The sequence below is a fragment of the Colias philodice genome, chromosome 32 (genome assembly GCF_061535455.1).
Source record: "Colias philodice isolate Cphi_HAF_F1 chromosome 32, ilColPhil1 Martin Lab GWU primary, whole genome shotgun sequence".
NCBI lineage: Eukaryota > Metazoa > Arthropoda > Insecta > Lepidoptera > Pieridae > Colias > Colias philodice.
Genome location: NC_143117.1, coordinates 2,288,586 through 2,308,974, shown reverse-complemented (window position 1 = coordinate 2,308,974; position 20,389 = coordinate 2,288,586). Strand labels below are relative to the sequence as shown.

The 20,389-nt window shown below is 32.2% G+C and overlaps 2 protein-coding genes across 3 annotated transcripts; both read left to right on the top strand.

Annotated features, from left to right (window-relative positions):
* Positions 1-879: 879 nt before the first annotated feature.
* LOC149474949 (uncharacterized) lies at positions 880-2,377 on the top strand. Of its 2 annotated transcripts, none has more exons than XM_089714015.1 (2): positions 880-1,134; positions 1,230-2,377. In XM_089714015.1, exon 2 carries the CDS (start codon positions 1,281-1,283, stop codon positions 2,373-2,375), a length of 1,095 nt encoding a protein of 364 aa, XP_089570141.1. In that variant the 5' UTR covers positions 880-1,134; positions 1,230-1,280; the 3' UTR covers positions 2,376-2,377. The 2 variants fall into 2 exon arrangements, with proteins under 2 accessions (XP_089570141.1, XP_089570142.1); XM_089714016.1 differs by having other exon boundaries at positions 880-1,138; positions 1,233-2,377.
* A 9,760-nt stretch (positions 2,378-12,137) lies between these two features.
* Positions 12,138-16,877, top strand: LOC149474948 (uncharacterized). Its single transcript, XM_089714032.1, has 5 exons — positions 12,138-12,257; positions 12,559-13,565; positions 14,791-14,950; positions 15,089-15,250; positions 16,813-16,877. Exons 2-5 carry the CDS (start codon positions 12,567-12,569, stop codon positions 16,875-16,877), a joined length of 1,386 nt encoding a protein of 461 aa, XP_089570158.1. The 5' UTR covers positions 12,138-12,257; positions 12,559-12,566.
* Positions 16,878-20,389: the final 3,512 nt, after the last annotated feature.

Below are 20,389 nucleotides of genomic sequence, written 5' to 3'. Positions count from 1 at the left end.
GTATAGGCTAGAACGATATAATGGAAACGCGCTCTAAGATCTGAGTAATATACACACCACTACATATGCAAAAATTTCTCGAGACTAAATTTCACTGTACACTATTGTTTTTTTTTATCAAAACATGTATGTATTTGAGTAGTTAGCAGCATATAATATTCTGAATTTCTGATCCATGCCTATTCACTCAAAACTAATAACACTAATGATTTGTAACAGTAAATTATTTCAATAGGTATTTGAACATTTCATAACCAACAAGTAAGAATAATTCGTACCTATACAAGATACAATAACAAATCTAATACACTATTTATTATTTTATTATATTTCATTATGTGAAAATAACCAGGAAGGTGAAAAACATATAATTACGAAAACAAAGTAACATATGGTTTTGCTATTAGCTATCAGGAAAAAAAATCGTATTGGAACAAAAGAAGGATTGTAACTGAATTAGGTAATTAGGTATGTTTGTTTCTGGGTGCACCGTTTTCGACGACGCGACGGCCGACGCGTGACGTAAACAGAGTAGGTACCTACTTTGCTAAAACAAACTAAGTAATAAAATTGTGTGTCTGTCTGAAAATTCGCTAAAGCATATTTTACCAATGTTTGCAAGTTTGTGATTACTTTGATAGTTTATCGATTTATAATAATTGTATACTTATATCATTGTTTAAAAATATTCAAACACAATATGATATAGGTACTGATTTATCACTGGTTTCAGTGATGAACTGATGAGTCAATGTTAGCCACAATACTAATCACTTTCGTCATACATGTGTATGAACTATGATTGATGTGATTTGCAATGTGGTGAAATTTCATAAAAATCACGGGCCAATTTTTTGTTTTGAATCCCACCGAAAATACATATACATGTAAAGAAACTTCATTTCTTTGTATAGTTTAAGTAGTGGATTTGAATTTTGCCGCTCGGCATAGATAATATAACATTAGTGAGACATACCTTCGACAGAGGTCGCGACTCGCGAGAGAACTATAATGGCGAACGACGCCAAATAAAATTGTAATGTGTTAATTTAAAATTATTGTGTAATCTTTGATCTGTTTAAATTGTGTGCTTAAGTTAAATTAAACTTTAAATGTCGTTTCTTTTGTTTTCAGGTTAGTAATTTCTTTTCTCATTTTAGTAACATTAACAATGTAAAAGTTATGTTTGTTAAATGTGCGAATATTAAAGTCTCAACTTTTGTTTTCAGAAGAAACACATCGTTTAATTTAAACTCCCTTATAAAACGACATTTCTAGTTATGAAAATGGATAAACTACGATTCCAATTCGCAGTTTTAGCGGGATCAGATGGAAAATCCAATGTGGTGTGCATAACCTCAATCGAGACTACGGATGGACGCATTTTTAATATTCCAGATGATTTAAAACCTGCAAGTAAGCACACTAGTTTAATATCTTCGGACGTATTCACTAAAATAAAAAACTCATTAAAAAAAAGACATCAGACACGTGCAGTGTGGATACCTTTAAATACAGATTTGAGGAACATATATTTAGACGAAGGCGAAAATTTACAGTTTGGTGACCAGTATTTGGAAGAAATTACAAGAGAAACCGTACCTTTACTGAGTAATAATAAAAACACCACAACAGAAAATAAGAATATTAGTAAAGTAGCTGAACGATTCATGATAGAAAAATTTTCAAATAAAAATTCGAATGTAAATCAGTGGATAACTGTATTTGAGAGTGAATGTGAGAGATTTGAGATTTTAGAAGATAAAGAGAAGATTGAGATATTGAAATATTTATTAGAGAAACAATGTATAGATTGGTATACCAGTATGTTGATAAAACTAACTGTGAATTCAAACTGGATAGAATGGAAAGAAAATTTGTGTGAAACATACGGAAATAAAGGTTGGACTCAAGAGAAATATGCATTTAACTTCAAATATCAAGCTGGATCACTACTGGAATATGCAACTAAAAAGGAAAGACTGTTATTAGAAGTAAACAGGGATATTGACACTCAAACAATGATTAGTCTTATTGTTATGGGATTACCGGAATACATTATGGATAAAATTGACAAAAAAACTGTAAAATCAACTGCCGCACTATATAATGAAATAGGTAAATATGAAAATTTAACAACCAAAAAAAACTACTATAAAACAAAAAGATATTATGATACTAAAGAAATAACAAAACCATATATTGAAAAAATAACAAAACCATGTAAGATTTGTGAAGGTTTAAATAAAGGCGTCAGATATCATCATGAAGATAAGTGTTGGTTTAAACATCCCGGTAAGACATACAACAGTAAAGCTGTAAATAATTCAGTGATAGAGGTGGAATTAAATAACAATGATACAAAAAACGAATAATAACACCATTAATTAAAGTCAAACTAATATTAAATGGAAAATTAGAAGTGTTCGGTATATATGACTCCGGTTCTAATGTATCAATAATTAATTCCAAATTATTAAGGGTGAAAGAAAGTGAAAATATTTTAAATAAGGATAACCTAGTTACAATTAATGGTGTTAAAAAGACTAATGGTTTGACAACAATAAGAATAAAAATTTTAAAAATTGAAGAAAATGTTGATGTTTATATTGTCGACAGCAAAGAGTTTAAATATGATTTTTTAATTGGTCTGGACCTTATTAAGAAGTTTAAACTGATTCAAAATGAGGATTTGGAAATAACACAAAAAACTGAAGAAAAAAATGTTACAAATGAAAATAAAGAAATAAAAAAAGAAGATACGTCATGTGAAAAAGTTTCAATAAATTTTAATGAGCACATATTGGAAGAAAATTTCAAAATAAACATGGGCAATTTAAATAATCAACAGAAAAAAAAGATCTATGAATTGATTGACAACTATAGATCCATCTTTGCGAAAGACAAATATGATGTTGGCACTGTCAAAGAATATGAGGCACGTATTGATTTACTCATGGACAAATATTGCAGTAAAAGACCTTACAGATGTTCAGTTCAAGATAAAATAGAAATAGAACAGCAAATAGCAAAATTACTTGACAAAAATATTATTGAAGAATCTTATAGTCCATTTGCAGCACCAGTAACACTAGCCTTTAAAAAGGAAGACAACAAAAGATCAAGACTTTGCATAGATTTTAGAGACCTAAATAAAATAGTAGTACCCCAGGCTCAACCGTTTCCATTAATAGAAGACCTTGTAATAAAAACAAGAAATTCAAACTATTTTTCTACACTGGACATAAATTCCGCTTTTTGGTCAATTCCTTTAAGGATTGAAGACAGACACAAGACTGCCTTTGTAACACAAGACGGGCATTATCAGTGGACATGCCTACCATTTGGACTAAAGACATCGCCAGCTATTTTCCAAAGAATACTCGGTAATATTTTAAGGAAACATAAGCTTACTGACTTTGCTGTTAACTATATTGACGATATACTTATATTCTCTAAAAGTTTTTCTGAGCATGTTCATCATTTAACAGTATTATTGGAAGCTATTAAAAAAGAAGGTTTTAGACTTAAATTTACAAAATGTATGTTCGCTTCTGACTCCGTTAAATATCTTGGTCATATTATACAAAAAAATACTATTAGCCCCTTACGGGATAATTTAATTTCAATAAAAGATTTTCCTGTACCAACCTGTCAGAAAAATATAAGACAGTTTTTAGGAAAAATTAATTTCTATCATGAATATATACCAAACAGATCAATGATTTTGGATCCTCTTCACAACTTACTTCGTAAAAATCAGACTTTTACTTGGTCTTCAGATTGCCAAAAATCTTTTGAGGCTATAAAACAATTATTGTGCTCAAAACCAATTTTAGAAATATTTGATAAGAACTTACCAATTAATATTTATACAGACGCTTCCTTGGAAGGTATAGGAGCTGTATTGAAACAAATACAACCAAATGGAATTGAAAAACCAGTTGCATATTTTTCCAAAAAATTAAACAAAGTCCAAAAGAAAAAAAAAGCAATATACTTAGAATGTTTAGCAATCAAAGAAGCTATAAAATATTGGCAGTTCTGGCTAATTGGCAAATCATTTACAGTATATACAGACCATAAACCTTTAGAAAATTTAAATATTAGATCAAGGACAGATGATGAGTTGGGAGATTTAACTTATTATTTATCACAATATGATTTCAAAATCAAATACACTCCAGGAAGAGAAAATATTGAAGCGGATTGTTTAAGTAGGAATCCTGTATTAAATGCAAATGAAAACTTAGATGATACATTAAAAATAGTAAATTTGATAAAATTAAATGATATTATTTTGGACCAAGAAAAAAATGAAGAGTTACAAAATAAAAAAAACAGTTTAATATTAAAAAACAATGTCTATTACAAAAAGTTTAAAAATTATGAAAAGATAATTTTATCTGAAAAATTCAGTAAACAATTGATTCAAAATGTCCATAAAAACATGTGTCACATTGGTGTAAGACAAATGCTTAACACAATAAGTCCATTATATTCAGCAAAAAATATCACAACAAATATAAAACTACATTGTAAAAATTGTGAGACTTGTATTAGGAATAAAACAAGAGGGCAAGAAAAATATGGTTTAATGTCACAATTAGGCCCTGCTACCAGACCTTTTGAGATAGTCTCAATCGACACAATTGGAGGCTTTGGAGGCAAACGATCCACAAAAAAATACTTACATCTTCTTGTGGACCATTTCACAAGATATGCTTTTATTATTACATCAAAGACACAAAATGCTAATGATTTTATGAAATTAATAAATAAGGCAACAGACTCAGACACAATTGGGATGCTCTTCTCTGATCAGTACCCAGGAATCAACTCAAAAGAATTCAAAAATTACTTAAAGGAAAAATCAATACCAATAATATTCACTGCAGTAAATGCTCCATTTTCCAATGGTTTAAATGAAAGATTGAATCAAACTCTAGTAAATAAAATTAGATGTAAAGTTAATGAAAATAATTATAAAAAAGCATGGACAACGATTGCTCATGACTGTGTTGATAAATATAATAAAACAAAACATTCAGTCACAGGGTTTTCTCCTAAATATCTATTAGAAGGCACAAATATATCCTGTTTGCCAAATGAACTTAAACATAGTATCTCAGAAGAAGATTTGCTCAGAGATAGGAAAATAGCATTCATAAATAGTTTAAAATCTCATAATTACAACAAAAAAATATTTGATAAACATAGAGCTAAATTTGATTTCCAAGTAGAAGATATGGTATATGTTGAGAATGGTAGTAAATTAAACAGAAACAAATTAGATGAATTGAGAATTGGTCCGTTTAAAATTATTGAAAAGATTTCAAATTCTATTTATAGAATTAATACTGGCCATAAAAAGGCAGAGTCGAACCTCTTTCATATAACGAAACTAATTCCTTTGTCTTTAAAGTAGAATAATAAAAAATGTACCTATTTTATACTTACTGAAAACTGTTAAACTAAAATTATAGTATGTATGTAGTATTAAGAGTTAGATGAAGCTATGTTATGTTATATTATTTGTATTCAAGCATTTGAATTAGAATATTTTAGTTTTGTGTAAATTATATTGCAAAATATGCTCTTTGGGGGGGAGATGTAAAGAAACTTCATTTCTTTGTATAGTTTAAGTAGTGGATTTGAATTTTGCCGCTCGGCATAGATAATATAACATTAGTGAGACATACCTTCGACAGAGGTCGCGACTCGCGAGAGAACTATAATGGCGAACGACGCCAAATAAAATTGTAATGTGTTAATTTAAAATTATTGTGTAATCTTTGATCTGTTTAAATTGTGTGCTTAAGTTAAATTAAACTTTAAATGTCGTTTCTTTTGTTTTCAGGTTAGTAATTTCTTTTCTCATTTTAGTAACATTAACAATGTAAAAGTTATGTTTGTTAAATGTGCGAATATTAAAGTCTCAACTTTTGTTTTCAGAAGAAACACATCGTTTAATTTAAACTCCCTTATATACATATTACTAATTGCGTTATTAGAATAATTAATGACTATACCCACGATCAATTATTACAATTTACAATATAGTCTCAAATGCATACTAGAGAAATATTGCAATTTGAATCAAAAAATGCATAGCATACAAAAATAAATTCACAACACAAGAAATTCCGCGCGCAAATCATAGCGCGTGTCAATGAAATCAAGAATGTAATTTTATATCAAGCCGACGACGACGCCGAACTAAAGTACCTACAGTACCATTTACCTTCAGTGTACAATACAGTTTACAGACCTACGACGGACGAACAATAATGAGTAATAAATTGTTTACAAAAAAAAACATAGTTTCTAAGGTCATTAGTTTTATTTTATTTTATTGTTATTTTCTTTGAACGATTGGAAATGAAATTACTCAATTATTACACATAGAACTTTGATTTATTAGAATTATGCGAATTATGTATAAGATAACGAACGCGAATGCACGACATCTAGCGCGTCAATGTCTAAACATCGCCATTCGTTTAGACATTGACGCGCTAGATGTCGTGCTTTATGTCGTGTTTCGCTTGGCAAAAGTCACGCACACTACTGTAGAAGTGTCAAATTTTGCCGGTATTTCACTGTTGTTTTTCTAAGTAAATAATGTAAGTTATTGATTAAAAAGGTCGAACGCGGACACATTTCATTGTAGAGAAGTGATAAAATGATTAGTTTTAAAGAAATAGTGTCTGTGTTAAGTGTTTAGTCGTCATCAAAAATGTATGGAGGGACGGTCGGAACATCCACCTTAAACAAGAATTATTTCATATAGGTTTTCTATTCAAGAACTGCTCTTACCAATTCAAGATCCTTGGCATCTTGTGGATGTGGATAACCTGAGCATGATGGTTGATCAGTAGTATTTGATATGTCAATTAAGGCAAATTGAGATGGATGGTCTGCCTGAACGAGATAAAAATGTTACTTATAACATTGGATATGGTCCCAAGTAATAATAAATAGATTGCTACAGAAACATGGACTCAATGTTTGGTAAATTGTAAAACTTTTAGTATTTTTTTTATTAAAAGCATTTATTGAACAAACATAGTGTATTATACTTATGGATAGTGTAGCTTTCCAACAACGAAAGAATTAAAAAAATTGGACCAGTACAACAGTAGGACAACTAAAAAAATAACTCAGTAGGTTTTAAGTACCAGTCATCACACCACTTGTCTCATGACACTCTAGGTCTCTAGAGCATATCAGTCAAAAAAGATATTGTGAAGCTTAAGTAAATGAATCCTTAGACACTATCGGAAATTTAAGAACAATTATAATCTTTTTTCCATTAAAATAATATCCTGGTTTTATTATATCGTAATATTGTCTTAATTCTAACTCTAAAATTCTATCCTTACCATATATAGTATTTAATTTTATTAATATATCCTTTAACACATTTGAACTTAACATAGAATGATGTGTTGAGGACGTACGAATGAAAGCTAATGTATTTTCAATTCTAACCAATTCTTGCAATATATCATCTACATTTTCTGTCATTATGCTAAGGATTTGGGCAAATTTAGCATATTTTATCAAACGGGATATTTGTATCCTGGAATCAGATAAATTTAAAGTCAATAACGTTCAAGATAGAATTCGAGGACAACCACTGAAAATAAGTAATATCGACTTAAATGAAATACACTTCAACCACAGCCCTGAAAATCATGTAAAGTTGAATTCAATAAATTTGGAAGATCTGCATAAGATTCATACTAAGGTACTGATGCAAGCACCGATTGAACTAGAAAAGAATACATCGACGATATACCATACCACTGTCCCAATTTATACATTCCTTTTGGGCACTTTGCTACTTTTCGCAACTTACAAAGTAATCCGTTATAAGAACGTTACGTGCTGGAAGAATCAAGACGACCCTAATACAAAGACGGAAGATCAAGACAGTCAAAATTGTACCGAATCTTCGCCAGGACCACAGTTTCCAGCAACATTTTATCACACCGTGCTCAAATAGTTGCTGGTCTTCGGGGGGAGGAGTTACGCCAACGGATCCCCAAGACATTGCTGCGTCGACGTTTCTCACGGGAACGTATTGTACGGACGTAGCAGCTAGGCTATTCTGTAAAAAACGCGCCCGAACTCGCATCTCACCTGAGTGAGTCGACTCACTTCACTTTCGAACGTTCGAGTTTTTGGTTTCGCATTCTGTAAACATCCGCTCGGCAGAGGCGAAGCGAAGTGAGTCTCACTTCGAAACTCACTTGCCTAGTGAAGGGATCTTATAGATTTGAATTTATCGACATTGTTATTATCTTTAAAATGCGGCAATTTAACACATTTTGAAGACATAATAACACTTTAGTATTGTACCGTGGGTGGAATTAAACTAAAATTGCAATTTTACACTGATAAATTCTTTAAAATCAAAATAATTCTAGCGTCACTGAAAAAAAAGGACGCTTGTCTGTGGTTCGTTTGACTTATGTTTATTTCTCAAGTGGTTTTTTGTACCTAATTTTAAAGTGTTTCGTGTTGCATTCTTTCTAAAAGTTATGTTGGAGTTTTGGCTGCATATTACATTCGACGTCCCCGAATTTCATTATTTTGTGTTGTTTAATCGATAGCTGGTAGTGGATTTTCTTAACAAACTGCTTTTCTTTTCCATCAAAAATGCGTAGTTTTTGTGAAAATCGAAATTGAAAATGATATTTTTTAAGGTTATTTTTGTACTAAAAACGCAACTTAAAGTAAAATCTTAAGCCATTATAGTATCAAAATGTCTAATTATCACACTCACACGCATTATTTTTAAATATATTTACGTACCTATTACTTTATTTACATATTACAATTTATTTTGTCAAAATAGTATTTTAACAATTTAGTATAGCCAAAAATCGTTCCATATTTTGTATTCACAACAAGCCACAGATAACACAGATTAGTTAATATGACGCAGATCACAGATTAGCAATACAAATATACTAGCTTATCATAGAGTATAAATGATACATTTTAATTTTTAATGTTTTTTTTATAGCTCACTTGCTTCAGTTTTAAAAATCGATTAACTTTTACTTTTAGTATTCAAATAGGTAGCGAGGAGCGAAGCGACGAGCGTGTTAGGTTAACTGTTGAACTGCCGCACGAGCCGAGCGAGCGAAGCGAGCGTGCCGCGGCAGCGGCCGGCGAGTGCCAGAAGCGACTTTAGGGCGATTCCCACTCAAACAAAAAAAAACTACGTAGGTTTAAACAACCTGTTTGTATTTTATTTATGTATCGTAAAATTTTTGTTATTATCAAATGCTATCTAAATTAAAATTACGAAGTGTCTAGTCGTCCGCTAAACGGATGAATAAAATAAATTAGTCGTCCGATTACCGGATGAATAAAATAATTTAATCGTCCGATTATTCGGATTACTAGATAACCTTTTAACACTAAAGCTAGTTGGGTTGGACTAAAGCAAAGGGGGCTCAGGACTTAGAAAATTTTTGATGGAGTTGGTGTCATTATAACACCTATTTATTATTGTTTTATCGTAAAGATTACGCTAATATAAGCATGTTTTATAGGAACAACTTTTCTCTAAAATCAAAAATGGCCGAGATATTCGCCCTCAATTCGTTAGGTTAGGTTTAGGTTAGGTTAGGTTAGGTTTCTTAAAAAAAAAACTACACAGAAATAGGAGCCCCGCGAAGCGGGGCTCCGTCGACGCGCAAAAAAAATCAAGTTTAGGTTAGGTTAGCCGTTAGGTTAGGTTAGGTTAGGTTTCTTAAAAAAAAAACTACACAGAAACAGGAGCCCCGCGAAGCGGGGCTCCGTCGACGCGCAAAAAAAAATCAAGTTTAGGTTAGGTTAGGTTAGGTTTCTTAAAAAAAAAACTACACAGAAATAGGAGCCCCGCGAAGCGGGGCTCCGTCGACGCGCAAAAAAAATCAAATACCTACGTGTGCCCTCCTCCCCCCTCTCCTCCCCCCACAAAAAACCTATAATACGTGCGGCAGTTCTCTAAAGAATTATTATTTTATTCATCCGGTAATCGGACAACTAAATTCATTTTAAAAATCACTTTCGAATTATATTTATTATCTACAATTGTGAACGCGTCATAATATAACATTTATTATCTATAATGGCATGTCGTAAATACGTGGTAAATACAAACTTACATTTTCCAGGTAATATAATTTAAGAAATTGTTATAAATAAATTAATAATACGGCATTATATTTAAAAATATTGCCTGTGTGCGAGATTACTAGAAGTTTTAATACGACAATGGTATAAAAGTGTCGTTTTTAGTACAAAAATAACCTTAAAAAAAATAATTTTCATTTTCGATTTTCACAAAAACTACGCATTTTTGTTGGAAAAGAAAAGCAGTTTGTTAAGAAAATCCACTACCAGCTATCGATTAAACAGCACAAAATAATGAAATTCGAGGACATCGAATCAAATATTTAACCGGAGTTTTAGTTAATGTTTCAGTTTGGCTTTATTAAGTTGTTGTGTAATTGCTGTTAAACGTGTTGCATAAATTATTTAAAGGAGAAAACTGCAAAAATAACAACTATGAGGTGAGTAATGTGATTCTTGTATTTAACTAAAATATTATCTTATACAACAAGCTTATTGAAATATTTAACTTAAAATCTTAAACATTGTAGCTCCTCGGAAAGGTCGTCTCATCCCTCCCGTGCCCAAGTAGAGTATCTAGTCGACTATCTTAGCAAACATCCTAGCTTAGCCAAGGGTTTTTCAAAAGTCCCGAGCGCTAGAGACGAAGCTAGAAAAACATGGGAGGAGTTGACTATCAAATTAAATAGCTTGGGAGGCTGCACTAAAACATGGAAACAGTGGACAAAGGTAGGCAATAGGCATATAGAAAACTATTCATCTTATACCGTGTAGGTATCTGGCTTACCTATATATTATTAATAAACTTTTAATTTTGCTTTAGTATTGGTCTGACAAAAAGAGTGCCGTGAAGAAAAAAGCTGCCCTAAGATACCGGGCACGCAATAAGACTGGTGGTGGATGTGAATCGGTGGTGGAGCTTTCAGAGGTGGAGGAGAAAATACTCACATTAATGGGCGGGGAAGGTTTTGCAATTGGTGATAGGCATTTGGAAATTAATCCATTTGAAGTAAGCTATTGTTATCGATTTTGTTGATCCGATACATGTATGTATGTAAAATATAATTATTCAATGTCATGTCATGGAGGGTAGTTTGCGCCTCGAAAGTTAACAGCTGTTTTTAAAAGTTCTGTGAATAATTAATTGTATTTAAAGTATATAAGTTACATTTCACTGTGTAATTGGTGAATTTAGTGGGACATATTTATGTGAAGCAGGTTTGCAAGTAAAAATTGTTTCTTAACTTTACTATTTACGTATTAATCTATCATGAATTGTGCTGCGTGTAAGAAATTTTTAAGGCATGATGAAAAACTTGACTGTACTACCTGTGCGGGGTCTTATCACTACAAGTGTATCAATATTTCCGTCGACTACTTCAAGAAAAATCTTAAAGAATTAAAACGATCGTGGCTTTGTCCTCTCTGTAAGAACGTTACATCTCGACGTAAAGGCGATGAAACACCCGCTAAAGCCCAGTTAGAAAACACTTCTCATGAAACCAGCTCATCATCAAATAGTTCCCGGGACATTCTTTAAAAATGTGCAAATTACGCGTCCAAGCATAAAGAACACAGTTTCAGAGATATTTCCATATGTTTTAATTTATTATTTGATAAATCAACTGCTCTTGTAACTATGCCCTTTCGTAAAAATGTCCTATAACCTTCGGTTAATTTTTTATCATCATTCAATATTCAAAATCCTAATTACCATTCGTGTCACAAACCCCATTTTTTCCTACAATACACACGAATTTATTAAGAGAATGTTTAAAGAATGTATTTTAAGTGTGTTTTTTACAAAATAGAATATTGTATCACAGTTCGTCTGAAATATCATCCTTGAAAGAACATATTTAACATATATAATAATAGTCCTAAAATTGTCCTACCAATTCTGGCTAATTACCATTCATTGATATCTCCAGTAATATTTGGAGCCAAATGTTGCCATTTACTGCTTGCAACCGACATGTACGATTGTGAACTAGTCTTCGCTCCGCCTCCGAGCAGTGTAGACGTGTTAAAGAGTGTTTTTTGCCGATCTCAGAAATAAAAGTAGTGTCCCGTCGTGTTTTGTTTTAAAATAGATCTCATTCCCATTTCGACTGTTACTGGTAAGTTAATATGTTAATTTAATAAATTTTTATCACATTTTAACCACTATAAGTACTTCTTTGGCCTTGATAAATAATAAAAATATAGGTATAAGAAATAACGATCTATGAACAAAAATGTGCGATTCTCTAATTACCATTTTTCTAATTACCATAGTTTTCCCGTTCTCGAATTATGGACGGTAATGAGTCGCCAAAAATGGTAATGAGTAATTTGATGAAAATATTTTTAGATGAACTTACCCACTCACGTATCTTGTGAATTTTATTTTCATAAACTAAAATTTGGTTTTATTCACAGTATCCAAGATGCCTCCAAAGAAAAAAACAAAAGAAGAAATTTTGTTGAAAGCTAAATTATCTAGAAGACAAAGATATGCTGCGATAAAAGCCGATCCAATAAAATATGCTTTAGAAAAAGAAAAAGAACATCAGAGATACCTTAAAAGAAAAGAAGCAAAGAAATTATTAAATATAAAAGAAATGACACCACGGGCTCAAAGAAACCAGCGAAAAAAATGGAGAGAATCTTTTAAAAGACATTATACAAAAAAGGTATTGCAGAAAAGAGGCTTAGCGCTTATGGAAAACAACACACCCGGCTGCAGTGAAGGAGAAGAATCTATTGAAGAGGAGGGACAAGACAATTTGGCAGAAGATGATCCTTTAGAAGATAGAAGACAGGAAAATCTTGTATCTATTCAAAATCTTTTGGTAACAAGTAAAGAATCTTCTTTACTTGAGAAGACTAAAAAAAGGATGAGACGTTTACAATACATATTTAAGCTTAAGGAACAAAAATATAAATCAACTATAGAAACATTGCAAAAAAATCTTCAACGTACAAGGAAAGTTATTGAAAGACTAAAGAAAAGATTACAAAGCCCTAACTCTACGGTGGATAGATTACTCAAAGACAAGAGTAAGAAACCAGAAGTGAAAAAGAAAATCTTGTTTGGAGAAGCTATGAAAAAGACCCTGGAAATGAATTACGCAACATTACAATCAAACAAAGACAAAAACTTGTTCAGCGAGACAGTTATTCCTGACAAAGCTATTTTGAAGAAACACAAGGTTCTTACCGAAACGAGAAAATTCACTGTTCGAGATAATATCCGTGCGGGCAAACAAAATAAATACGAGGAGCTAAAGAAAAAAATTATTAGTTTTTTTGAGAGAGATGATGTATCAAGAATGACTGCAGGAAAGAAGGAAACTGTTACACAAAATAAAATAAAAAAACAAAGACGTTATTTATTAGATACTATGAGAAACTTGCACAAAATATTTGAAGAAGAATACGAAACTGTTAGCTATTCTTTTTTTTGTAAACAGCGGCCATTCTGGGTACTTATCCCAAATGTTGACGAAAGAGAAACTTGCTTATGTAAAATTCATGCAAACGTAAGTAATTTGATTGAAGCGCTGTACAAAAGAAAAATAATAAAAGAAAAAGGCACCAAAGAGGTGATTAACCAAGTTTGCTGCCTAAATACGCAATGTCTATTGCAAAAATGCGATGTATGTCAAAATAAAAACATGGAATACAATTTGCATAGCCAAGAATTAGTAGTTTATGAGATGTGGCAAAATGAGAAACAAAAATTTAATATAAAAGGCAAAGAGAAGGAAAAGCGTGTTACTAGTACAAAAAAAATATCTGTTTCACCCAAAAAGGCGGTAGAGGAACTGGAAAACTTGATGCCGATTTTTTTAAAACATGAAGGAATTCGCAGGTGGCAATTCACTGCTATGAAAAATTTGAAAGACCAATTAAAAGAGAGTGAAGCAATTATACATATTGACTTCAGTGAGAATTATGCCTTTAAATATGCTGCTGAAATCCAGGCATTTCACTTTGGTGGAAGCAGAAAAGAGTTGACTCTTCACACAGCAGTTGTATATTATATGCTCGATGGCCAAATCACTTGTCAGTCATTTTGTACGGTCAGTAGTTGATGCTGCTGCAGTGTTGGCCCATATTCTTCCGCTTATAGAGTTTGTGGAATCGCTGGGGAAAATTGATTCGATTCATTTTCAATCAGACTCCCCAAGCAGTCAATATAGGAACAAAACCATGTTTTACATAATTTCAAAATTATACTGGTATTACACGAATTTAAGATTGGTCACATGGAATTATACGGAGGCAGGCCACGGCAAAGGAGCTGCTGACGGCATTGGAGGAACAGTCAAACGTTTAGCTGATGCCGCCGTAGCACACGGCAATAATATTGTATCAATTGATGATTTTGTGTCAGTTGTGACCTACAGTACAGCAAGTATTATAATAAAAATTATTGAGGAGCATAAAATTTTTGAAAATGATTTAATAATACCCTCAGATCAATTGCAACCATTAAAAGGAACAAACAAAGTCCATCAAGTTGTATGGGGAAAGGAGCAAAACAATTTAATCTTTCGAGAAACTAGCTGCTTTGTTTGTTATGGGGTTGATTGTTATCACACTGAACATATTGGAGTACTAAAATACAATAATGGAAATCAACAAAAACTTTTGATTACTGGCCAGCCAAAAGATATAGTTATTACTAAACCTCCTAAATACAAGGTCCGTCCCGAAATATTAGAGCCAAACAGCGAAAACGTGCGCATTACGTCAGACTTAATAATAAAACCAGCTTCAAAATCACACAGTGAAGTCACAAAGCTCTCGGATATTACAGCGGACAGTAAGATGCATTTAGAAAATATAAGCATTAATGAAATGGTAAATATGTACAACGTTAGTGGTATCGAAGCAAATTTTTCGGGTGCATTTGAAAATTTTGTACGCTCCAAAACCTCGATAATAGAAAATCCCTCTACAGATGAAAAATCATGTGCGCATAAAGATGACAGTGATTCAGATTCAGATAAAATTTTTATAATTCGTAGAAAAAGTTCGACTGAAATAAAAGAATCGGAATTAGGAAAAGTTGATACCAAAAATATTGAGCCAAATGACGAAAATTCACCGCCCTTCGTAGCAAGTACGGATAACTTACAAGCTCAATCAAAACCAAATCGTAGTTTTTTCAATTTAACCCTTAAATTGTCACCCCTAGATAACTTGTGTTTATAATGTCCAAATTTGGAGGATGTGTTGGAATTAGGATAGAAAAGAGGAAAATGAAAAAAAAAATTAAAAATTTTAATTTTTTCTATTGTTTTCACTATGTCACATAAAACGGACATTGCCAATTATATGTACATGTTCGAACCGTCACATATAACGGACATTGCACATTATTCCTGCAACCGTGGTACATGAATACAATGCACATTTTCAACTCTGTAATTCAAAATTATTATCAAATTATAATTATGAACGATCTAGAATAAGCTTTTCAAACATCTGTCTTAAAATGTTGGTTAAAACTTTAACGATATCGTTAAAAATAATGGATTTTAAAAAACGACACTACCAAAAATCACAGCCTAAGAATATGCTAAGAATTGGAATAGAAATAGTATTACATAGCCTGAGAACTTATCTAATACACTAAGAAAGTCCTCTTCCCATTCCTTATATTGTACAGATTGAAATGTGTTTGCTTCATCGTATGCAAAGAAGTCGTATACCATGCTTGAGGTACCAAAACAAACAGGAAATTTAAATCGCTTTTTTTTGGATTCTTTGGCATATATTATATCCATTTTCTGCCAGTTTTTTAATTTGTAAGGTATTATTATTTAAATTTTCAAACATTGGGTGGTATTTCTGGTAAGTAACATCATGCTGTGGCTGAAGAACTACTGAGAAGTAGGGAAGATTCATCTCGCACCGCATGTAATGGCTGTAATTCTGCAGCAATAATATTTTGTTGATGGTAAAAATTCTGACTTTTTGGGTCTTCATTGTGTCTCAAATCAATATGTCGTATAATTCCGAAGGTATGGTGCTGGGGGTAAATGATTGACACTGTTATCATAGTGAAATCACTCCCGTAGGTCTACATTTCCTTCAAAATCGTCATCTCAACTCAACGCCAGACTCTTCAGCTTCCGCCAGAGGTAGGGAGGGAATTTTTTATTGATTGCCAAGTCATGCTCCTCTAAAACATATTAAAAATAGAGAAAAATATATCAAAATGATGACGTTGAAAATGGAGGGCCTTATTGGCAACGTCCGTTACATAGGACATGTGAAGAATACCCTAGTATATACTCCAAGTTGTCAACGTCCGTTTTATGGGACATCGTATATAAACTAAGATTTGTATTCCAAATATTGTAAAATATGTAAAAATTATGTCAAAATACTATACTTACAATCGTATTCTAACTAATAATATAACATTAAAAGCAAAATAGCCAAAATACTTACAGTTATTATCAATTTTATCGGGAGAGTCAAGAGATCCGTTTTTTGCAATTTTCAAATGGTCACCATTCGCGACTCTACTTCGCTTTGGTAAAAAAACCTACATGTACGCGAAGGACATAGCTAGTACCTTCCCAATATACCGATTGGCAATGCTTAGGTCTGCTATAACAGCGCCAGCATGTGTGTAAATACTATGTCCTTTAAAACTGACGAAATCAATTTAAGGGTTAAGCGATTCTGAGGACGAGCTTGATGTTTATCCCAGAAAGAAAGTTTATTTTGCAGTTTAGTATGTATTTAATTTTGATATAACGATATTTTGGGGAGCAACCACAATGGTTGCTATTGTTTTTCATTAATATGTTGAATTTCTAAGTTTATTTCAAACTGTTGTTATGTTTAATTTGCGAAATGCGTAAAGTTAGAAAGTAGTGTAGTTTTCAGCATTTTTCATTGTGATATTAAATATAATAAGCTAATATAATAGACTAATAAATAAAAATAAACAAATAAACATTGTGATAATAAATAAAAAATAATAATAAACTTAAAAGATATTAAGATACATGCCAAAAAATAAAGCTCGGAAAATACGATGCATGAGGAGACTGCATTTTGCATATTTAGTCAACGAGAGTGATCGATCTGATTTATCAAAAATTACAATTAAGGTAGCTAAGAATTATATAGATTTTAAGAAATATTTGAGATTTGTTGAGAATTTTTTTTAATTTTGCACGTATTTGTTATTTGAGAAGTGCCTTTAGTTAAGAATTAGTGCAGCTTTCCCTCTTTTACATTGTGATATAAGCATTTGATTGACCAAAATTTATATTTTTTATAGGTAATTTAGTAATAAGAGTAAGTATTCAGTTTTATTGATTGTTAATAAATGTCAATATCTAATATATTATGTTGTTTGATTTCTAATTACCGTTTTACAATAACTAATTACCATAATTATATAATCATTACCATTTTCAGCAAATCTCATCACCATTCGCTCAAAAAATTTAAGCGTCTATAACTTGTTCAAATTAACTTATATTTACGTCCCTAAAAAAAAAATATGTTATATAAGCGCTAAAGATTACAAGAAGTATATAAAGAACCAGTTATGAAGTAAAAAAAAATCGTTCTCCCACGATGGCCGATATGCATACTTTCAAAGAATGTCCCTCCCCTGTAGTCCCACCTTCCCCATTTACTTACGATCAGTTGAAATCCCTACTTGAAAGTAATATAAGTGCCGCCCTCACTGAGATAAAAAAAGAATTCTCGAACACTATTAACATCTTGCGTGATCAACTGGCTGATTATCAAAACGAGCTGCATACTCACAAGGAGAAAATCCTGGCACTGGAAAACGATAACGTCTCACTGAGGGCCGAATTAAGCACCATACGCGATCAACTTTCTTCCCGGGACACAACTAATCTTAGTGATACCGTTAATGCATTACAATCCGAGTTAAACGAACGTTATCAGCTTGATTTACTCAATGATATAGAAATATCTGGCATTCCCGAAACTAACAACGAGTCCCTGACTCATCTTGTTATCACCACTGCACTAAAACTCGGCATCGAAATCGAAGAACGCGACATCGTATGTGCTTATCGCATAGGGTCTAAACATCGTACTAATGATTCTACGATTTCTACGAATGGCTTGCACCTTGATTCCCGCTCCCCGCGTCCCCGGCTTATCGCTGTAAAACTCACGCGCCGATCAATAAAAAATGATTTTATAAAGCAGGCTCGCATTAAACGCAACTTGACAACAGCTGATCTTGGACTCCCACCTCACCATCAAAAATCAATTTATATTAATGAAAGATTAACTAAATCTAATCGCCTACTTTTCGGTAAACTACGTGAAATGTGTAAGGCACAAAATTGGAGATTTGCCTGGACGAAGGAGGGACGTATATATGCAAGACAAAGTGAAACCACAAAAATTTGTTTATTTCGTAATGAACACGATATTACCCGTGTATTCAGAAACAAAAATGTGCCGTACAATGTTGATAACAAAAATTAGATATAATATTGTATTATTTAATAAGCTTGAGTTTTATATATTTCAATATTTTCTATGTATTTGTAGTGGATTGCGCCGTATATTTGAATATGATATTAATCTGTTAATGAACTATTCATTTTCTATCTTGAATTCAATTTCAATACCTAAAATTATGTACTTTATATTGTGGTCAGACCCTTTCTTTGTACTCAACTTTTTTCTAAATAATGTGTTACGTTTAAACTGTATGAACTTATATTATAGTATTGTGAAAATTGTTTTAATTCTTAATTTAATATTACTTTTTGTCGCTATTTTAATTAAACATAAGGTAGATAACTGTGATTGCGTTGTGGTTGTGCGAAACTTGGTATCGTGGTCAGTTATGGCAATATTATATGTTAATTCTATTATTCTGTTTATTTACTTCCTACTCCACGATACAGCTGATAATTCTTCAGGTACCATTTTGGACAATGAACATATAAAAAAATATAAAATCATATCATATTATGAACTTTTAAGAATTTTGGGAATGCTATTGAATAAATTTTATCCTATATCTTTTATCATACACAATCAAATAATATTACTTTATTATTTATATATTACAACATACCTACTACCATATGAGATTATAACATATGCTAACATTATCTTTAATATTATTTTTGTTATTCCTGTTGTATCTAAAAGTATTTATTTTCACAAAACATTATTTATTACCTTAAATTTTTATTATAGTTTACCATACAATTATTCTTATCAATTAAATAATCGCACCCGGGATACGTATGATTTTAAAATTATTGCATTAGGTAGTTACTATTTATTATTTAATTGTTATGGCCAAGTCTACTAGTTTAATTATTGGATTTTTTAATGCGGGTTCTCTGGGTACACGACAGGATGAGTTCCGTGCTGCATTTGATCGCTCACAACCAGATATCTTTGCGATCAATGAGACCTGGCTTCGGGATGGGCAGGAAGCACATGCTCCTTCATTGCCCGGCTTTAATCTCCGTCACCGACCCCGCCCTCCCGAAGTACGCAGTAGGGGTGGAGGTGTAGGGTTCTACGTAAGGCGTGGTATGAGAGCGCGAGACTGTACCATTCCCTCTTCTCCTGCATCTGTCGAACAGATGTGGCTGAGGATGAAGATAAACTCTCGTCGCGTCATTGTCGGCACAGCATACCGCCCGCCATGGCTTAGCGTCGATGTCTTTTTGGACACTTTAACAGACACTATATCTGCATTCAGTGACTACGACTATCTGGTGCTAACTGGTGATTTTAATATAAATCTCATTAACAAACGAGACCCAAATACCGCACGCTTGAATGCATTCTTACAATCTCTGCAATTGGTAAATCATGTCAATGAGCCTACACACTTCACCGATCATAGTCAGTCACTTATTGATGTTGTTTGTACAAATGCTCCTGTAGCTAAAATAAAAGTTGAGCATATCCCAGACCTTGGTGCTCATGCATTTATCACAACAGAATTCAAATTAAGAAAAAACACCTTGTCCCCCAAACACATAATATTTAGACCCTTAAAGGACATAGATATTAATAATTTTAATAAAGCTGTTTCTGTTCTTCCCTGGGATACAATTGTGCGTTTATCCAATGTGAATCAGATGGTAGATGCATTCAATCACTTGATTATAAACTTATTTGACTCATTTGCCCCTATAAAGAAGTCTTTAATAAAAAAAGTGTCGTATCCATGGTTAACTAGTAACGTAAGGTACATGATGAAGTTGAGAGA